A 21,529-nucleotide genomic window follows, 5' to 3' on the forward strand; every position below is an offset into this window, starting at 1 on the left:
TCGGCCACTGAGGCCCTAGCGGGAGCTCCCAGAAGAGAAAGCAAATGAGGTCAGGTTCCTTCAGTGCAGGGGAAGTGCTGAGTTTGGGATTCTGGTCCCCTGAGTCGGGCTCCAGAGCCTGGCTCCTAACCACAGTGTAAGGAAATAGACAGGAAAGCTGAATCAACGGACTGTAAGGAAGAAATTACAAACAGGAGGGAGAGAGTTCGAGATGTGACACTAACCAGCCTGCAATGCTACCAATGAGAATGACTGAAAAACTGTGTCATTAATTTCCAAAGAGACCTGGGGCTAGGCCAGAAGAAGGGCCTCATCCATGAGTTATAAAGCAGTCCTCAGGCATAGTCCAGGGAATACACATGTAAAAGTTAGGAAAAGTACCACCAAGAACTCAGGTTGGAGGAAAACCTCTAAATACAACGTGACTCAAGTTGATATTAAATGCGTCCAACTCCTTTCATGTTGGCCTCACCAGAGGTCAAAAATAAGGAGACTCAATAAGCGAAACACCTTTTCCAGGGAAATTTGGAACAATTTATGTTTAATAGGGAGGGGAAAATTTTTTTTTAAGGGCCACACCAACTGCATGTGGAGGTTCCCAGGCTAGGGGTCCCACTGGAGCTGTGGCCACTGGCCTACGTCACAGCAACGCCAGATCCAAGCCGCATCTGCGATCTACACCACAGCTCACTGCAATGCCAGGTCATTAACCCCCTGAGCGAGGCCAGGGGTCGAACCTGTGTTCTCATAGATACTAGTCAGATTCACTTCCACTGAACCATGACGGGAACTCCCAGGACGGGGACAAAACTTATCATCTGATGTTGCTTATGCAAAACACCGAGGGGCACGTAAAACAAAAAGATGACAAAACACAAAAGTAACTTCAACCATAGACTTTCATCTTCACCAGGAGCCCGACTTGCCAAGCAACTGCCCGCAGACTCTCTGGCACACCTGGAAGTGCCACCGGGAGATCCTGCACCAACTTGTGAATGGCCAGCTTTCATACTCGACCTGAGGCTACAGGAGACACCAGGGGCTCAGGCCCCAGGCCCCTGTGGGACTCACCTCGGCATCTATGACGTCCGTGATGTACCTGGGGGTCAGCAGGGGCATGCGCACGTACTGCAGCAGGTCCGGCAGGCACTCCTCCCGCTCCCTCTTGGCGTGCTTCACCCAGTTGATGACGGCCTCGAAGACCGGCTCTTCAGAATCCACCTGTGAGCGTGCAGGACCATCAGGGCCTCCTCCACCCTTCCTGTCGTCTCAAGTCTCAACAAGTAACCCCGCCGACCTTCTCGTTCCTTCCCGACCCGCCACTTCCCATCTTCCAGAAACAGCCAGGCTCTTGGGAAAACAAATCCTTTCAGACACAACTTGCTAGTATCATGAAAAAGGTTATAATCAAATTGGGTAAAAAAAAATCTAAGAGCAATAGTACATAATAGACAATCAGTCACAAATCAGCTTTTATGTCAGAATTTTCCCCATTCTTGATATTGTTTTTTCTGGTCATTTCTGAAGCTTTAGGAGGAGGAGGGGGAATCTGTTGCCCCCAAACCGGCTTTTTTTTTTTTTTTTTTGGTCCTTTTAGCACCGCACCCAAGGCATATGGAGGTTCTCAGGCTAGGGGTCTAATTGGAGCTGTTGCCACCATCCTACACCACAGCCCACAGCAATGCCGGATCCTTAACCCACTGAGTGAGGCCAGGGACCGAACCTGCAACCTCATGGTTCCTAGTCGGATTCGTTTTTGTTGCGTCACAATGGGAACTCCAAGACTGGCTCTTAAAATAACTTTTATTTGCAGGTGTTGGCTAAGGACCTTCAGGCTTGCTCCCCAACTCCTCAGGCAAGCCTGTGAAGCAGGAACTTCCCTCTGACACAGTAGGCAATGCTCAGTCCTCCAAGTGCCATCAACTGGTATTTGAGCTACTCTGGATTAGGCACGTGCTGTCTGTGATGATATACGTCATTAATCATTTGGGGAACTTAGGTCTAAGCTGCATTCCACAGATGGGTAAGGCAGACACACCCTAAAACACCCATACGCCCCCAGAAGAGCACCACTTAGGATAACACCTACGACCTCCCCGAGGCCCACACCTCAAAAACAGGCCTGTGTCTCTCCCGCCAGCCCTGGAGTGTGTCTGCTCTGAGAGCTGCCCTTCAGAGGGTCTCAGGGCCCAGACACAGAAACCATTCTGTGGACTTTTCTCAAGAACTGAAAACACGGAACTGTTCCAGAATATTCACTCATTCGATGGATTTACTAAACATCTACTAAGTGCCAGGAATTGTGCTGGGTGCTAATTATACAATGGTGAGCAAATCAGACATGAACCTTTCTCTTAAACAGAGAGACAATTGTTACATCAGAAAAACAAACATCCCCACTTTGTCATGATATACGTACAGGAAAAGCACAGGGGTTCTGAGACAGAATAACGTGAGACTTCTTCATTGAGCTTAATGGGTCGGGGAAAGCCTCCCTGCAGAAGTGATAGATTTAAATCCGCTGGGTGAGTAGGGATTAGCCACAGGGAATAAGAGAGTTCTCCATGGCAGACAGAAAGCACATGCAAAGCCCTATTACTGCACAATCCAATATAGGAGCTGTGAGCCACATGCGTGGCTATTCGCATTCACACTAAGTAAAATTCAGCTTCTCACTCACACTGGCCACATTTCAAGTGCTCAGTAGCCACATGTGGCTAGAGGCCACTGACCCATTCCGTCTTCACAGAGCATTCTACTGGACAGCTTGGGAAATAAGAGGCTAGTGCGACAGTGAAGGAAGGATGGTACAAAAAAGATGACGCTGGAGAAATAAACAGAGCATCAGAGGACTGGATTTTACTCTAAGAGCAGCTGGAAGCCATTAAAGGCTTCAAGCAGGCCTCAAATATGATCACAGCAGTGTTTTGTAAAGATAACTCTGACAACCACGGGTAGAATGGTTTAGAAGGGCCAAGCGCCAGGAGACCAGTTAGAAGCCACTCTGATCCATTAGGCAAAAGGATCTGATGCTTACACTATGGCAGTGGTGACAGAAATTTGAGAGGTTAAACTAACCCAGACTGCTGGTGGATGAAATGCAGGCAAGGGTGCAGAAGGGGGTCCATGGCGTTTTAAACAAACATCTGTTAAAGACAAGGACGACGCGCTAACAGTTCTAAACATCTGCATGCTAGACTCTGTCACATTCTAGGTTTAAATTAGACATACCAATTTAAAATGCTCTCCCCCCCTCCAGAAGTTCACCCACTGGTGGTTCAGCGGGTTAACCATCTGGCACTGTCACTGCTGTGGTGTGAGTTCAATCCCTGGTCTGGGAACTCTTGCATGCTGCAGTCGAGGCCAAAAACAAGGGAGGGGGATTTCAATCCTGAGCAGAGGTCCTTGATCTTTTTTTTTTTTTTTTTTTTGTCTTTTTGCCTTTTCTAGGGCTGCACCTGCGGCATATGGGGGTTCCCAGGCTAGGGGTCTAATTGGAGCTGTAGGTGCTGGCCTACACCACAGCCACAGCAACTCGGGATCTGAGCCGTGTCTGCAACCTACACCACAGTTCACGGCAACGCTGGATCCTTAACCCACTGAGCAAGGCCAGGGGCCGAACCCGCAACCTCATGGTTCCTAGTCAGATTCGTTAGCCACTGTGCCACGATGGGAACTCCCTTGATCTTTCCGAAGACAGGATAAACTAGAATTGCAGAGAGCTCAACCGGGAGGAAAATCCCTCAATGTTAATGCTTCACTGTTGAGAGAAATTTCCCCATAATAAATTTTCACAGAGAGAATTCTTTTATGCACCAAGCACTGTCACTCTTATTTAAGGCTCAGAACAGCCTGCGTAGTGAGTACAACTCTTACCTACACTTTATGCAAGAGAAACTGAGGATGGGTGGTTAGGTATCGTCACCTAGCCAAACCTAAACGCCAGTGCGATTCTGAAGCCCACGTTATTTTTTGTTTATTTTATTGGCTGTGCCCACTGCATATGGAAGCTGTGGGGCCAGGGACCAAACCTGCACCACAGCTGTAACCAGAGCCACAGCAATGGCAACGCCAGATCCTTAACCTGCTGAGCCACAAGGGAACTCTTCTAAAGCCCATGTTGTCTTAAATAATATGACTTACTGTTTCCCACTGTTTTAAGTACTACTGAGAGGCAGTGTCAGCAAGAGAGTCAGACATCTAGCTCCTACTCTGGCTGGTATATGAAAGAGGGAACAAATGCCATGTGCTGGAAGAAAGCAAAGGCCAGTCTCACCAGACACTTAAGAAAAACTATACAACAGAGTTCATCTCAGCTTCTGAATAGGTCAGTTATCTGCCCTCCCTGTTCCAACTAGTGTTATCCCAAAGTCTACACATTTTAAAATAAATGGCTGCTGCGATCTTGGTTAAATAGAAACAAACTAATGAGGGAGTTCCTGCTGTGGCACAGTGGGTTATGGATCTAACTGCTGTGGTTCCGGCTGTTGCAGAGTCTGGGAATCAATCCCTGGCCTGGTGCAGTGGGTTAAAGGTCCAGTGTCCAGTTCAGTTGCCTGTTAAGAGGCTGTCATCGAGGTGAGTCCTGGCCCCACCACTTCCTAGCTGGGGTAGGTGACCAATCTCCCAGCATCAGTCTCCTCCTACGAAAAATGGAGACCGTTCTGAGAATTAAGATGAAAAATGCCAAGAATGGTACCATTAGTATGGAAACTCCAGGGCACAGGGATTTTTGACTGCTTTATCCATAACTGGATCCCCAGCATCTAGAACTGTTCTGGGCACACAGTTACATACTCAATAAACATTTGATAAGTGAACCAATGCTATTTTATGACCATGCACAATGGGCCTCACGTCTGAATGCTCATTCTACCCCTGCACCTGGCATTCTGCACAAAGACTCTCCCCCCACCCTCACCGTGAGGGTGAGAACAAAATAGAGCAAACCCTTGGCTCCACAGACTTTGCCAGAGCAGCACCTCTGGGCCTATGTGAAACCATGCATCATAGTGGAAATCATTCCTCTAGTCGGAAACGAGGGCACCAATGTGCCCCTTCAGTGTCCCTGAGAAACTTCATTAGGAAAAGGTGTCAAGAAAATGCTGATGAGAAATGTATTTGATTTGTTATTACCTGAAAATCCTGGTGTTAAAAAAATAAATCAGGAAGTAATCACTTGTTTATAGAATTGCATTACAGAATGTCTTTAAGTAGCAAACTCCTTCCATAGCACTTAGAATATTAATCAAATTTCGATTCTTTCCAAAATATTTTTTTTCTTTCTTTTTTTTCAAATTCTTTTTTTTTTTTTTTTTTTTTTCCTGTCTTCTGAGGGCCACACCCATGGCATAAGGAGGTTCCCAGACTAGGAGCTGAATTGGAGCTGCAGCCGCTGGCCTACACCACAGCCACAGCAACGTCAGATCAGAGCCTCGTCGGTGACCTACACCACAGCTCACAACAACACTGGATACTTAACCCATGAGTGAGGCCAGCGATCAAACCCGTGTCCCCATGGCTACTAGTCAGGTTCGTTAATGCTGAGCCACAATGGGAACTCCACATCCTGTCCTTTTTGACCCACTGCCTTTTTGATCTCAATTAAGCCCAGAAGGCTTACTCTTCTTTTCCCCTACGTAGATTTCTCACTCTGAATAGGCATGAAACTGTCACTTCACTGAATTCTCTGGAATCAGGACTGCATCCTACTGCCTCTTGGACTTCCAGCTCTGGGCACAGTGGTTGCTATACAGTAGATATTCTCAATCGATGTTTGCCAATGACTGCAGGGGAAATGGAAGTGTTCTACCGAAAGCTGCTTCACTTCCCATTTCTGCTTATTCCACACTGTTTGAGAGTGCTTCTTAACCACCAGGATCATAAGTTTCATAAATATGCAAATACAGTTGGCACATAGGTTCAGGGGCATTAGTGTAACCTTGGAGCCACTACAAACCCATGACAAAAAAGCCTTGTACCAGAAGCACAGTAACTCCACCCTGTTTTCTGGTTTTAGGGCCCCATCTTGAACAAAGCATCAGACCACGCCAGGTCTGTACCTGAATTTCATCGCACTTGATGAGCTTTTCCACCTCTCCTTGACTCAGAAGAATGAACTCTTCATGCTGCACCACTTCGGGAAAATGCTTCTGGCTAAAGACCTCAGCTGCTTGCATCAGGTCAACGCAATTGTGAGTTTCGGCAAAGTCCCTGATGCCCAGGCAGTTAGACGGGTCCAGCTGGCTTTCCAAGAACTCGCAGCAGGCTTGCTTCACGCCTAGGACAGACAGACAGCGAGCCCCTGAGGATACTTCCTGGGGTGGGCCACCCTGTAATCTGTGATCACAGCATCTCCACACGATATCAGAGGAACCCTGGTTCAACACTGAAATATCGGCCTTGAAAGTCTACGCTTAGGGAATTCAAATCCCATTTCTGTCTTATGCACTGTGTGGCCTTGGGCAAGGCCTTCTTTACACAGGTCTGCTGCAGCATTAATACAAGTGCAGCAGGATAAACTGCTACCTCGGATACTGCCATAATTAAACAAAAATGCTGACAAGACTCTTAGGAATCAAGATGTAAATCCAACTGTAATTTGTAACTGTAAATTGTAATTAGTGCACCTAACTTCTACTCCACATGAAAACTTACTAAAAGACTCTGGTCAAAGAAACAGGAGGTACTGAGAGATGACACTCCTGCATTTCTCTAGATGAAAAGTTCAGAGTATAAACTTAATTTTACAGCTGCACACTAATGCAAAAGCTTCACACTGTTTCAATCAAGTGTTAAAAACTGAAAACAACAGAAACAGAACTGGAGGTTAAGAAAGACAGACTGGGAACTGGAAGGGGGACTACTTCTAATCCTGCGAAAACTCCACACTTTCATTTTTGTGGGTCGATTTATTTATTTATTTATTTATTTATTTATTTTTGGTCTTTTTAGCTATTTCTTGGGCCGCTCCCGCAGCATATGGAGGTTCCCAGGCTAGGGGTCTCATCAGAGCTGGAGCCACCGGCCTCCGCCAGAGCCACAGCAACGCGGGATCTGAGCCGCGTCTGCAACCTACACCACAGCTCACGGCAACGCCGGATCCTTAACCCACTGAGCAAGGGCAGGGACTGAACCCGAAACCTCGTGGTTCCTAGTCGGATTCATTAACCACTGCGCCACGACAGGAACTCCTTTGTGGGTCGATTTAAATTTTTAACAGAAAATTGTTGTGGTTAAAAAAATTAAAGGTATGAAGGGTTTATGTGAGTAGTAGTCCCCCAGCCTCCCTACCCCTGGCCATCTAGTTCCCGTCCAAGGAGGCAGTGAATCCTACCAGTTTCCTGTGTTTCTTGCAGGACTACTGTGTCCCTGGACGAAGAAAATGCATCTATTATCCCTTCCTCCATTTTTCTAAAAACAGAAAAGAAATCCTACTCCTAAAGTGCCAGACACTCACATTTGGAACAGTTTCTCTACACTGTGATTGAGAACTGATCTTCTGTGCCATGGACAGTAAACAGGAGGCCCCCCCGTCTGTCTCCTTAATTTTCACAAATAAGTTTACATCACAGATTTTAAACATCCCAGGCCAGCTGGGCATGAACAACTTCGACTTTAGCATCTGTACCTTTCAGCTGAAGCAGGCAGGCTGCCGGAAGCAGTTCTTGGACATTCTCCACTGTCACGTGCACAGTTTCTGTGTACACGAAGTCCAGCAGGATCTCCATGGTGGAAGCGGTTAGACCTTGGATGTCAACGTATGGTTTCCCCTTTTCTGAAAGCTGTAAGGTCAAAGGGTATGAAATCATGGTGGTTATAATTCCACACGATAAAGGCATAATCTCACAACCAAGAGCCTGAAAGGAGGTTAACAATATTAACTGAATACACATATCTTTTTTTTTTTTTGCTTTTTAGGGCCACATGCATGGCATATGGAGGTTCTCAGGCTAGGGGTTGAACTGGAATTACAGCTGCCAGCCTCCACCACAGCCACAGCAACGCCAGATCTGAGCTGCATCTGTGACCTACACCACAGCTCACAGCAATACCAGATCCTTAACCCACTGAGCGAGGCCAGGGATCAAACCCGCATCCTTATGGATACTAATGCTGAGTCACAATGGGAACTCCCCTGAATACACATCTTAAAAAAAATTATTGTCTATTTTGTTTGATTTACACAGAGTAAATATGGCATATATTTGTAGCTTTCCAAACAAAGGGGAGCTATTTGTAATCCAAGAGCATATAGAGGTGACGCCTTCTTGGAATATTGATTTTATTTGTGACTAATTTAAAGTACTGCTTTTGGAGTTCCTGTAGTGGCTCAGTGGTTAACGAACCTGACTAGTAACCATCAGGTTGTGGGTTCAATCCCTGGCCTTGCTCAGTGGGTTAAGGATCTGGCATTGCCATGAGCTGTGGTGTAGGTCACAGATGAGGCTCGGATCACACGTTGCAGTGGCTGTGGCGTAGGCCAGCAGCTGTAGCTCCGACTGGATCCCTAGCCTGGAAACCTCCATATGCTGTGAGTGCAGCTCTAAAAAGACAAAAAAAAAAAAAAAAAAAAAAAAAGTACTGCTTTCGTATTAAGACAAATACATCTGCGGAGTTCCCATTGTGGTGCAGCAGAAACAAATCCAACTAGGAACCATGAGGTTTCTGGTTTGATCCCTGGCCTTGCTCAGTGGGTTAAGAATCCAGCATTGCCATGAGCTGTGGTGTAGGTCGGTGGCTATAGCTCTGATTTGACCCCTAGCCTGGGAACCTCCACATGCAGCGAGTTCGGCCCTAAAAAGCAAAAAAACCCCCACAAAACACAAAAAACAAATACAGCTTTTAACACTGAACAGAACCAAAAGTGCTATGAGCATACCACTAGTGTCCATGAGCTTTTAAGATAGAACGCAAAGGTCACTTGTATCTCATGCTTGTAGAGGGTCCTGTGGGTTGCAGCTCCAGACCCTCCAGGACGAGCCAGCACTGTGCTATTTGTCCTTAGATCACATGCGGGCCATCTTAAGGGGACTTCTGCTGTACCACTGAAGACAAGTGGATTGTCTGGTACTTTTTCAAAATACTGGGTTGACTCTATTTTGGGAACACTGAATTATTGCTGGTATATTTAGTCTTGACTATACCCTTGGAGTCATGAGTATAGCTGAGGCCAGATAATCATAGAAAATGGTTTAGCTAATGCCATTTGCAGCAACACCGATGGACCTAGAAATTATCATGCTAAGCGAAGTCAGTCAGACAGTGAGACACAAACATCATATGCTGTCACTTATACGTGGAATCTTAAAAAAGGAAACAATAAACTTCTTTGCAGAACAAAAGTTGACTCACAGACTTCAAAAAACTTATGATTACGAAGGAGACAGGTTGCGGGGGAGGGATGGGCTGGGGTTTGGGATGGAAATGCTGTAAAACTGGATTATGATGATGGTTGTATAAATATAAAAAAAATTCATTGAGTTAAAAAAATAAAAAATAAAAAATTTTAAAGATTAAAAAAAGAAAACAGCTTATCTAAGGGTGGAGTTCTTCAATTTTACAGGATAGTAAACTATCTGAAAACTGATTACCATATGAAAATTTTACTTTAGAAATTCAAATTACTCCCTAAATGCCAGTGTACTTCTATTATGAACTAAATGTCTTTATCATCTGTGACTCTTTTGTCAGGCCAGAACAATAATCAAAAAGTATTCTCTACCAAAGCCAACAACAAAATAAATCTCTAACAATAAAAAAAGTCAGTAGTATGTTATTTTGGAAAAAAATTTTTACTAACATTTAACAGAGTTGAAGTATTTACAAACGGAAATATATAAGTACATTTATTTCAGGAGTTTATTTTTTTTTGCTTTTTGGGGCCGCACCCCCGGCATATGGAGGTTCCCAGGCTAGGGGTCGAATGACAGCTATAGCTGCCTGCCTACACCACAGTCACAGCAATGCGGGATCTGAGCCACATCTTCGACCTACACCACAGCTCACGTCGACACTGGATCCTTAACCCACTAAGCAAGGCCAGGGATCCAACCCGCATCCTCACCCTCATGGATGCTTGTCAGATTTGTTTCCACTGAGCCACAACGGGAACTCCCTATTTCAGGAGTTTCTTATTCAATAAACTATATTCCCATTAGCCAAATGGCTGGAATATGGAAATGAGTTCACTATGTAATTAGAGCAACTGTAGTATTTCTCATCTGCACTTGCTTTACAATTTTTTAGAGTGCCTCTCATTTATTGATATTTCATCCTGATTCTCACAGCAACTTAGTAATAAGGCAGTCAGGTCTGATATCACTGCCATTTAAGAACAAAAGATCTAAGGTTCAAAGAAGGTATGTGACTTAAACAAGGTCTTAACTAGTAAGAAACAACTCAAACCCAGGGCCTCCTGCCTCGTCCTGTGTTCTTTCAACTGCGGCACATTTGAGGAGCATTTTAGGGCTGGAGGAGAATAAAGAAACCATCTAGCTCAGTCACTCTGTTCTACAGACAAACCAGGGAGGGTGAGTTCACATCGAACTCCTAAGAGAACTGAATCTGAAATGGGACATGGATCTGTGGAGCTCCTGGGCCCAAGACCCCCACTTCTTGTTCTTAGGAAATGGGCCTCGTTCAGCCACCATGGCCTTGCCTGAGTTCTGAGGGACAGGTTCAGACAGTTGCGAATCAGGGAAGGGAGGAACAGTGAGGCAACAACAGTACAGCCTTGGGGCAGGATCCTGGTTCCCGCTCAAGGAACACACATAACATAGGTATCTTACACACCTAAGAGAAAAGTTATATTCCTGACGCTTCTTTTAGAAACGAATACTTTAAAACTGAACAGCTTAGAGTCCCTCCTTGCCCTTCCCCCTGGCTTAACTGCACCCTAAACACAATCACCTGTAAGCTAAAGATGAGGCAAACTGAGCACAATTGCCTGTGGGTTAAAGATTATTAGCACACAATGTTTTTTTAGGAAACTTCCTCGTGTGTTCTCATCTCTGATCAATATGCCCTTTTTGCAAGTACTGTTATTCGAGGCAATAACCCAGAAGACCACCATCATGAACATCTCCTGACTCCAGCTCTGATGACTAACAGTTCCCCAAAGAAAGAAGAGTGCATGTTTGTCCCAATCTTGACTCCTATCTCAAAACCTGTGTTTCTCCTTTTTACTATAAAATGCCTTGCAATTCTTTCTGGGGTGGGCACAGTCTCTAGGGCATTAGTCTGCTGTGACCCTCCTTTGCCTGGCAAAGCAATAAAGCTATTTTTTCCTCCTTTACCCAGAACTCTGTCTCTGTGTTTCAATTTGGCACCGGCAGACAGAAGCTGAGTTCCGGCAACAAACCTAAAATCCAGGTCTCTGGGCCCTCTCCTTTACATCAGTTAGTCTTAAAGATAAACTCACACTGCAAACCAGCTATGATGGAAGAAAATAAAAAGATAAAAATAAACTCAAGGTGTTCCCATTGTGCCTCAGCGGTAATGAACCTGACTAGTATCCGTGAGGACACAGGTTTCATTCCTGGCCTCGCTCAGTGGGTTAAGGATGGGGCGTTGCCATGAGCTGTGGTGTAGGTGGCAGATGAGGCTCAGATCTGGCATTGCTGTGGCTGTGGTGTAGGCTGGTAGCTAGAGCTCCAATTCGAGCCCTAGCCTGGGAACTTCCATATATGGTAATGAGAACAGTAAGGAGATTCCTTAAGAAAACTAAAAACTAAAAACAGAGCTACTATATCAATCTCACTAGGGCATATATCCAGAAAAGACAAAAACTGTAATTCAGAAAGATACAGAGTTCCCATTGTGGCTCAGCGGAAACGAGTCTGACTAGCATTCATGAGGATGCAAGTTCGATCCCTGGCCTCACTCGGTGGGTTAAGGATCTGGTGTTGCCATGAGCTGTGGTGTAGGTCAAAGATGTGGCTCAGATCTGGCATTGTTGTGGCTGTGACCTAGGCCAGTGGCTACATCTCCAATTCAGCCCCTAGCCTGGGATCCTCCATATGCCTCAGGTGCGGCCCTAAAAAAAAAAAAAAAAAAGACAAAACAATACATACACTCCAATGTCCATAGCAGCACTATTCATAACAGCCAAGACATAGAAGGAACCTAAGTGTCAACTGACAGATGAATGGATTACATAGATGTGGTACATCTGCACAATGGAATATTAGCCATAAAAAAGAACAAAATAATGCCATTTGCAACAACATGGATGGACCTAGAGATTCTCATGCTAAATCAGAGAAAGACAAGCATCATATGATATCACTCATATATGCAATCTAAAAAAATGATACAAATGAACTTATTTATAAAACAGAAATGACTCACAGACATAGAAAACAAAATTATGGGTCCCAAAGGGAAAAGTGGGGAAGGCGAAGGATGGGGAGGAGGAACAAATTAGGAGTTTGGGGTTAACAGACTACTATATATAAAATACGTAAACAACAGGGACCTACTGTCTAGAACAGGGAACTATATTCAATATCTTGTAATAACCTACAGCCAAAAAAAATATGAAAAAATAATATATATACAGGTACTTATGCATAACTGAATCACCTTGCTGTACACCTGAAACTAACACCACACTGTAAATTGATTACACTTCAATTAAAAAACAACAAAAACTCAAGGGGGTGGGGGGATGAGTGAAATAGATAAATTCCAGTTACAGAATTTATGAGTTACATGAACGCACTATTCAGCATGAGGAATAAAGTCAATAATGTTATAATAACTTTGAATAGTGACAGATGGTAACTTGTGATCATTTCATATTTGCATAGACATATGAAATCATTATGTGGTGCACCTCAAAACTAAGAGTGCTGTAGGTCAATTACACTTCAATAGAAAAAAAAAAAAAAAAAAAAAAAGGCAGAGTTCCTGTCGTGGCGCAGTGGTTAACGAACCCGACTAGGAACCATGAGGTTGCGGGTTTGATTCCTGCCCTTGCTCAGTGGGTTAACGATCTGGCATTGCCCTGAGCTGTGGTGTAGGTTGCAGACGCGGCTCGGATCCAGCGTTGCTGTGGCTCTGGCGTAGGCTGGTGGCTACAGCCCCGATTCAACCCCTAGCCTGGGAACCTCCATATGCCATGACAGCGGCCCAAGAAAATGGCAAAAAGACAAAAAAAAAAAAAAAGGCAAAACCATCCAGCATTCTCTTGTCTGATGTCCACTTTTGGAGAAAGACTATAAAATAATCACTGATGAGGGAAAAAAAAAAAAAAGAGGATCCTTCTACAGAACTCCACACTGGAGTTCCTGTTGTGCCACAGTGGAAATGAATCTGACTAGTATCCGTGAGGATACGGGTTTGTTCCCTGGCCTTACTCAGTGGGTTGGGGATCTGGTGTTGCCGTGAGCTGTGGTGTAGTTCACACCAGATGTGGTTCAGATCCCGTATTGCTGTTGCTGTGGTGTAGGCTGGCAGCTGTAGCTCCCATTCGACCCCTAGCCTGGGAACTTCCAAATGCCATGGGTGTGGCCTTAAAAAGCAAAACCAAAAAACCAAAAAACCAAAAAAAAAAAAAAAAAAAAAAAAAAGCCCTCCACACTAATTTCCTGGATGTGCAGAGAACAAGTGAAGGCTGGAGGCATGGCACAGAAGCAGCAGCCAGCAGCCCGAGTCCTTATCGCTTCCTGCTGGCAGCTGTGACACTCCTCACTCACGGACATCCCAATGCTCTGGCACTTGTGGGTAGAGACTGTGGGAGACAGTGCAGGACAGGGATCTGTAATGTTATCCTGTAAGGGATCACTTTATAATTAGCCTGGATCTACTGGACTGACCTGTTAGGCTTCCATTTTCCCTCCTAGTCACGTGGCTGAGCACTGGTTCAGCATCACACACATGACTCTGGCTTTATAATTAGAATATAAAAATTAGGAAAACCCTGGTGGCAAAGCTGGTTAAAGGATCTGGTGTTGTCACTGTAGCAGCTTAGGTCATTGCTGTGGTACGGGTTCAATCCTTGGCCCAGGAACTTCCACATGCCCTGAGCATGGCCAAAAAAAAAAAAAAAAATAGAATTAAACTAAATGGAATAGAATATAAGAATCCATATTTCGGAGGCTGAGAAGGCACAGCAGTTAAAAGTTGTTTGGTCATGCTCTGGTTTCTCTTTATATTTTATAAATCTTTCACCTTTTTAAAAAGTTGTTTGGGGAGTTCCCGTTGTGGGCAGTGGAAAATAATCCGACTAGGAACCATCTGAGCCACGTCTACGACCTACACCACAGTTCACGGCAACACTGGATCCCTAACCCACTGAGCAAGGCCAGGGAACAAACCCGTATACTCATGGTTCCTAGTCAGATTCGTTAACCACTGAGCCACGATGGGAACTCCCAGATCTCAGCTCTTGGAAGACGAGTGTGGTGCTCTCCTCTGCCAGCTCCCCAATAGGCACCTTAAAATTTCCTCGGCAGCCCCCATGTCTTCAGCATCTTGCCAGGCTTAATATTTGCCAGCACTACCTTTTCTTGCCAAGCCAAACTGTTTCTCATTCCCTTTGCTAATGGCTTGTCCTCCGGGGTCAGCACCTTTTCCCAAGTGAGCCTCCCTACACCTACACAGCTGCCCCTCTCATCTGCAACGACTCTGAAGGCAACCCGGGTGGAACGAATACAGACTTTCCTCACACGCTGTCAGGAGGAGTGGGATGAGGACTGAATCTCACTCCTCGTGCCTTCCCCTTCCTGGTATGCAGGTGAAAACAGCAAACTTGAGAAGGAAAACAAATTAAAAAAAACAATAAGTAAACCCAGGAGCTGACAACTGTGTTTTCCTCCATGCTAGACATTGTTCTAAGCACATTATAGGAAATTTTTTCCACTAACTGTCACGATAAGCATAGGCTCCTGTGTATTACTTCCCAGTTTCCTTCCCTAACTGAAAGACAGGGAACTAAGGCACAGTCAAGAGGCAGATCTGATCCAGAGTCTGCCCATTTAACCGCCACTCTGTTTAAATTCACTGTCATGTCACATTTCTACTATTTTATTCAGCGAAGTGAGGCAACTACAAGGTGATGTGTGTGGGCTCCACTTGTGAGGAGATAACTTACCACTTACCTCACTGGTGAACATGGCGCAGAAGTAATCACTACAGGCAGCCAGCACAATCCGATGGGCAGGGAAGTCTTTCTGTTCTACTCTCAATGTCACATCACAGAGGGTATTGCTCTTCCTGAGGGAGTTCATTGAGTTGAGGATGGATTTAGCATGAGTGTTTGTCATTATGTCTTTGGGGGCCATAATGCCTCCCATCAAGCAATATGGAGAAAGGATGAAAGGGGTCCTTGGATGCTGCAACTACAAGAGAAAAGAAAAACAAGGACCATATTTGAAGGAATTGGGAAGCTAACCATACTGTTAGCTCTACAAATTAAGGAGGCTCCATCAGACTCAAAAATCCTCAAGTAGGGAGCTCTCCTATTCCTGGCATTACGAATACAATTTAGCCACTAACTATAAATAAAAACTAAAATAAATATAATAAAAAAAAATAATAATTATAAATAAATAAATAACAAATAATAATATAAAAACTAAAATAAAACTAAATAAAAATGATCTCTTCTTCCTCTGAATTCCATAATCATCAAGTGCCCCAACCATTTGACAAATACTATGATCAATACAACTGCATTATAAGTGGAAAAAAACCCTACATTTCCTGCATATCTTCACAAGGCTGTTGTCTCACGTGACAAAATGAAAAGACAGAATTTCTTAAGTGTGTGATATCATTGTTTTTAATATCCTCAAGTAGATTAAGTAGGTAAATATTTATAGGGTGGGGATTCTGATTTATATATTTTTTTCTTTCCCAGAAAATGTACAATAAATGTTTAGTAATAGAGTGCAAGAAAAGAAAAACTGTGTATTCAACCTAGAGCAATAAAGATCAAGTATTAGTGAAAATAAACTTTTTTCTAAAATAATGCAAATAATTATTTTTGATGACTTTCAAATATATCCGGATTTCTTCAAAAAGTGAAACTTCAAGTGAGGACCCGATACCTATACTGAACAGTGGAATCCATGCACACTTATCTGTGGACTTTCACTAAAGCTACTGAAGCTCTTCTACAGAAGGGGCTTCCCACTCTACATTAGTTGCAAAGGTTCAGCAAAATTAACAAATCGGTATTTGTATTTCTATACTGAAAGAGTGACTTACTAGGATAGGACCTCTGCTACTAATTTCACTGCCATAGCCAGTCACTTGTAAAGTTCACCTGCACATACCAATTAAATGAACTAAATAACAGATTACATCTTAACAAATCAATATAAGAAGTACTTTCCTGATTGACAGGCTTTGGTCACACTAATTTTTTTTGCTTCAAAAACAGTTTCTGTAGAATGAATGGGGTGGTTATTAAGAAAGCCTATCTTATGTAGGCTCCAGAACTTTCTGAAATGATCCAAGGAAAAAAAAAAAACAACTGGTTTTCAAGAGTCCACAACTCACAACCATAATTTGATATGAAAGCAAAAACGAGATCCTAATTTCTCATCTACTCCTGTTCATAGTTAGCATATTATTCTATAGGCACTCTATGTTATCCGTCCAACAACTCCGCAAGATCCATTTTACAGCAAAGCATACGATGTTTTTCAAAAAGGTCGTCCTTGAGTCAATGCAGTTTCAACTCCGGAGATGTGAGAAAGGTCTGCACAGACGCCCGTTTACCGTGAAGACCTTCGGGGTGGGGAGGGGATGTTACGACAGGGCTCACCTGTCAAACGGACTCGACCCCAACGCGGCGCGGTCTCTCTGCCGGGGTACGCAGGGTGCGCCCCGATCCAGGGTTGACCTAGCCCGGGCTCCAGCGAGTTCCCTAGAGGAGAGGCTGCGCCGCGGGCTGGGTCAGATTCGGGGCGGGGGAGGGGGGCTTGCAGGCTGGAGAGCAAAGCGGAGTCCTCCCCGACAGCTTCAGGTGGAGGGCGGGGCGCTCGTCGCCAGGACACCGCCCGGCTGGGAGAGGCCGACCGGGAGAAAGGGGACGGAAAGGCGCTAGCCGCTGCCTCCGGGCCACTCACCTGCGCTCTGGCCCGCGGGGTGGGCGCGGGGCTAGCGGGCGGCTCGGGAGGAGCCCAAGCACCGCCGCCCCGACCCGAGGCCGTCCCCACCGTCGCCGCGCGCAGTGATGACGTCACGACCACCCAGCGTCACGTGAGGGGCCGCGTCACGTGACCCGCAGGTGTGCGGGGCTAGCTCCAGAGAACACGGCGGTGCAGGTCCCCACCCGGTGACTGGTCCAGATGCTCCGCAGGTCCCCAGGCGCGGTGGACTGAGAGGATTCCAGAGTTTTCGAAGCTAGAGAACTGACTGCAGAGAGTGTTTACCTGACAGGTATTCAGGAACCCTCTCACATCAAGAAAACTCACGGAGGCTTCCAGTGTCTTCATGTCCATTTTCCACAATGGCCTTTTCGAGCTGTGATGAGAATCCTCTGAGCCCTGCGACCCTGGGACCTCAGCATTCTCTGCATCACAATCGGGCCTCAACACCCCTGGGTGTTCTCTGCTTCTTGCACTTCAGGACAGTTTAGTGGAAGGAACTCACGGCCCCTCCGAGGGAGATTCCGAAGGGTCTTCTTGCAAGTCCCAGGAATCCTCATCTCCCCTATTCCGATTCTGCTGCCTTTCACAAATCTCGGAGGCTGAGTGTTGTGCTAGTATTTTTGCTTCTGTTTGATTTTGGTACACTTATCTCAGTGGCTCAGAAGGGAATGAGGTTCCTTGATTCAGTTCATGCGAATGTCCAAACCAATTGTGTTTGATTGTATTGTTTTCCTTTTGAGGGGGGCTTGATTCTTTAGGAATATTAAAACTGTAGCTAAGTGGGTAGCAATCTAATTTTACAGTAGTGTCTCCATCTTTCATATCCTATCTCTGGTCTAAAATTGTCTCTGATTTGTATATTGTGAGTGCAGGATTGGTACAAGTTTTATTGGGGGCATCTTGGAAAAATTCACCAAAATGATGAATGCATATATATATATTCCTTAACAATGATCTTTAGAAATTTGGAGTTCCCGTCGCGGCTCAGTGGTTAACGAACCCGACTAGGAACCATGAGGTTGCGGGTTCCATCCCTGGCCTTGCTCAGTGGGTTAAGGATCCGGCATTGCCGTGAGCTGTGATGTAGGTTGCAGACACGGCTCGGATCCCGCGTTGCTGGGGCTCTGGTGTAGGCCGGTGGCTACAGCTCCGATTGGACCCCTAGCCTGGGAACCTCCATATGCCGTGGTAGCAGCCCAAGAAACGGCAAAAAGACAAAACAAACAAACAACAACAAAAAAAACAATGATCTTTAGAAATCTATCCTTTGTATATACTCACACATGTAAAATGATGTGTGTGCAAGGTTGTTTGTAGATTGGATTGAAAACAAGGGTTTTTTTGGGCCTTGCCTGTGGCAGGTGGAAATTTCTGGGCGGGGAATCTAATCTGTGCCCCAGCAGCCACAGTAGTGACTACGTGGCATCCTTAACCCACTGCACCACACTTAAGGAACTCCTGGATTGAAAACAAGGAGTTCCCATTATGGCTCAGCTAGTTAAGAACCCGACATAATCTCCATGAAGATGCAGGTTTGATCCCTGGCCTCTATTAGTGGGTTAAGGATCCAGTGTTGCTGCAAGCTGCAGCGAAGGTCGCAGGTATAGGTTGCAGATGCGGCTCAGATCCGGTGTTGCTGTGGCTGTTGCATAGGCCTGCAGCTGCAACTCCCATTTGACCCCTAGCCTGGGAACTTCCGTATGCCACAGGTGTAGCCCTAAAAAAAAAAAAAAAGAAAAGAAAAAGTTTAATGCCCATCTGTAGGGGACTGGTTCACTAACATATGGCACATCCATACAACCCAATACCATGAAGTTGTGAACAGTGTGTATACTTTGCTATTAATTGTGAAAAAGTTTGGGAAATATAGTCATATTTGCTTGCATGTGTATAAAATGCATTTTATAGATACAAAATAAAGCAGTAACATCACTTTCTTTGGAGAGAGTAACTGGTGAGTTGGGAGACAGGATGGGAGGGAGATTTTTCCCTTTATGTATTTTTAGGCCTTTTGAACTTTGTTTTTTTTTGTTTGCTTGTTTGCTTTTTAGGGCCACACCCTCAGCACGTGGAAGTTCCCAGGCTAGGGGCTAGAACTGGAGCTGTAGCTGCCAGCCTGCACTACAGCAGAGCAATGCTGGATCTTTAACGCAATGAGCAAGGCCATGTATTGAATCTGTGTCCTCTTGGATGCTAGTCAGATTCGTTTCTGATGAGCCACAACAGGAAGTCCAGGGCCTTTTGAACTTTGCATTATGTTAACTAAAAATATGTATAATTTAAATAAAAATAATCCTTTGGTTTTTGGTTGCAGAATCTTTGATGATGTGGCTTTAAAACTGAGTTCTGGCTTCTAAACTGAGTTTTTCCAAATATGAGCAGATACTTAAGAAGCTTTGTTTGGAGTATGCCTGCCCCTTTTCCAGAGAGTAAAAGTGGAGAAACTGCAATCAAGAAAGCCAGTGCACTGAGTTCCCGTCGTGGCTCAGTGGTTAATGAATCTGATTACCATCGATGAGGACTCAGGATCGATCCCTGGGTTAAGGATCCGGTGTTGCTGTGAGCTGTGGTGTAGGTCACAAATACGGCTTGGATCCTGCATTGCTGTGACTCTGGCACAGGCCGACAGCTACAGCTCCCATTCGACCCTTAGCCTGGGAGTCTCCATATGCCTTGATTGTGGCCAAGACAAACCCCACCAGCCCACTGATGGAACTGGTTCAGGCCTAGCATGTTTTGAGTCTTTAAGTCCTGGGGACACTATCCTCATACAAGAATATTTCTAGTCATTTGGATAGCTGACCCAGTTCAAACTGATTCTGAATTTCTTAGGTCCATCCTTGGGGGGGCTGGTCTGGATGAGGCGAGTCAATCAGGTTCCACATTGCCCTGCCTCCTTGTTTAGACACTGGGATGATTCCCGGTATTTACAGCTACTCAAGGGTCTCAGTAAGGGAAAGCAGGAGTGTGCCGTGGAACTCTAGATTAAGTACTTAGAATATAGGTCATTTACAAGGAGATCCTGCTGAATAGCATTGAGAACTATGTCTAGATACTCATGTTGCAACAGAAGAAAGGGTGGGAGAAAAAACTGTAATTGCAATGTATACATGTAAGGATAACCTGACCCCCTTGCTGTACAGTGGGAAAATTAAAAAATAAATAAATAAAAAAAAATAATATAGGTCAGTTTTCCAAACCAGCTGGCAGAATGTGTTGTATTTTTGTGCCACCAGAATACAGCTGACATGAGAATGCACTTTTTAACTGCTGAATGTAATCAAACTAGGACCCCAGCTGCTGCTTTGAAAAGCATCCTGAACTTGCTCCCAGGCTTAGCTCATGTCTCCCAAGGGCTGGTTCCCATTCTTGACTGGGGATAACCCAGGTACTAAGGAAGGCACTTTCTGGGGGAGATGAGATTCCTTTGTCAGCAGATTTTGGATCAAGGACTTTCCCCAAACATAGGGTTTTGCTGAACCTCTCTTAGATTGCAAAGCAATAGATACTCAACAGCTAGAAATTAGTTTCTTCCCTAATTTTTTACTTACTGACAGAAGAGGGTAGAGTCAGATTCTTAGCTTTCATTTTTGGCATTTTTAAATCACAGCTTGTCAGGGTTTGTTTTGTTTTTGTCTTTTGAGGGCTGCACCTGAGGCACATGGAGGTCTCCAGGCTAGGGGTCAGTTGGGAGTTGCAGTCCCTGGCCTATGCCATAGCAACAGCAAAGTCAGATCCGAGCCAATCTGCAACGTACACCACAGGTCACGGCAACGCCAGATCCTTAACCCAATTACTGAGGCCAGGGATCAAACCTGTATCCCCATGATGCTAGCCAGATTCGCTTCTGCTGAGCCACAATCAGAACTTTGTTTTTGTTTTTTTTAAGCAGCCACATCTGTGGCGTATGGAGGTTTCCAGGCCATGGCAACACCAGATCTGAGTCCCATTTACGACCTATGCTGTAGCTCTCACAACGCTGGATCCTTAACCCACTAAGCAAAGCCAACAATCAAACCGAGGTCCTCATGGATGTTAGTCCGGTTTGTTAACTGCTGAGCCACGACAGGAACTCTGGAACTCCTTTTTTAAAGTTTTATTTTTCTTGAGAACCATATGTATGTATGTATGTATTTATTTTGCTCTTTAGGGCTGCACCCGTGGCATATGGAAGTTCCCAGGCTAGGGGGCGAGTCAGAGTTGTAGCCACTGGACTACGCCACAGCCACAGCAATGCCAGATCTGAGCCACGTCTGTGACCTGCACCACAGCTCACGGCAACGCCGGATCCTTAACCCACTGAGCGAGGCCAGGCATCGAACCCGCAACCTCATGGTTCCTAGTTGGGTTTGTTAACCACTGTGCCATGACAGGAACTCCGAGAAGCAGCATTTTTAAAATGAAGAAATCTGGGATAGATACCA

At 45.1% G+C, this 21,529-nt stretch overlaps 1 protein-coding gene across 5 annotated transcripts in view; it reads right to left on the reverse strand.

Annotated features, from left to right (window-relative positions):
- The window catches only part of KLHL12 (kelch like family member 12), a 32,254-nt gene extending 15,079 nt beyond the window's left edge, over positions 1 to 17,175 (reverse strand). Inside the window, exons 1-6 of one of the 5 annotated variants that reach the window (XM_084979446.1) lie at positions 17,082 to 17,175; positions 16,778 to 16,891; positions 15,105 to 15,344; positions 7,631 to 7,784; positions 6,063 to 6,280; positions 1,072 to 1,221 (exon numbers count right to left, since the gene is read on the reverse strand). In XM_084979446.1, the coding sequence (XP_084835572.1) occupies positions 1,072 to 1,221; positions 6,063 to 6,280; positions 7,631 to 7,784; positions 15,105 to 15,299 (717 nt within the window). In that variant the 5' untranslated portion in view covers positions 15,300 to 15,344; positions 16,778 to 16,891; positions 17,082 to 17,175. Of the gene's footprint in view, positions 1 to 616; positions 1,222 to 6,062; positions 6,281 to 7,630; positions 8,031 to 8,522; positions 8,722 to 11,582; positions 12,059 to 15,104; positions 15,345 to 16,777; positions 16,892 to 17,081 lie in introns of those variants that run through there. The other 4 variants (XM_003130611.6, XM_084979448.1, XM_084979447.1 and 1 more) reach the window with 4 other exon arrangements.
- Between the last annotated feature and the right edge of the window lie 4,354 nt (positions 17,176 to 21,529).

The sequence above is a fragment of the Sus scrofa genome, chromosome 10 (genome assembly GCF_054392235.1).
Source record: "Sus scrofa isolate SSC_HxYL_T2T_F1_AM1 chromosome 10, Sscrofa_HxYL_maternal_Yorkshire_Landrace_v2.0, whole genome shotgun sequence".
Classification (NCBI taxonomy): domain Eukaryota; kingdom Metazoa; phylum Chordata; class Mammalia; order Artiodactyla; family Suidae; genus Sus; species Sus scrofa.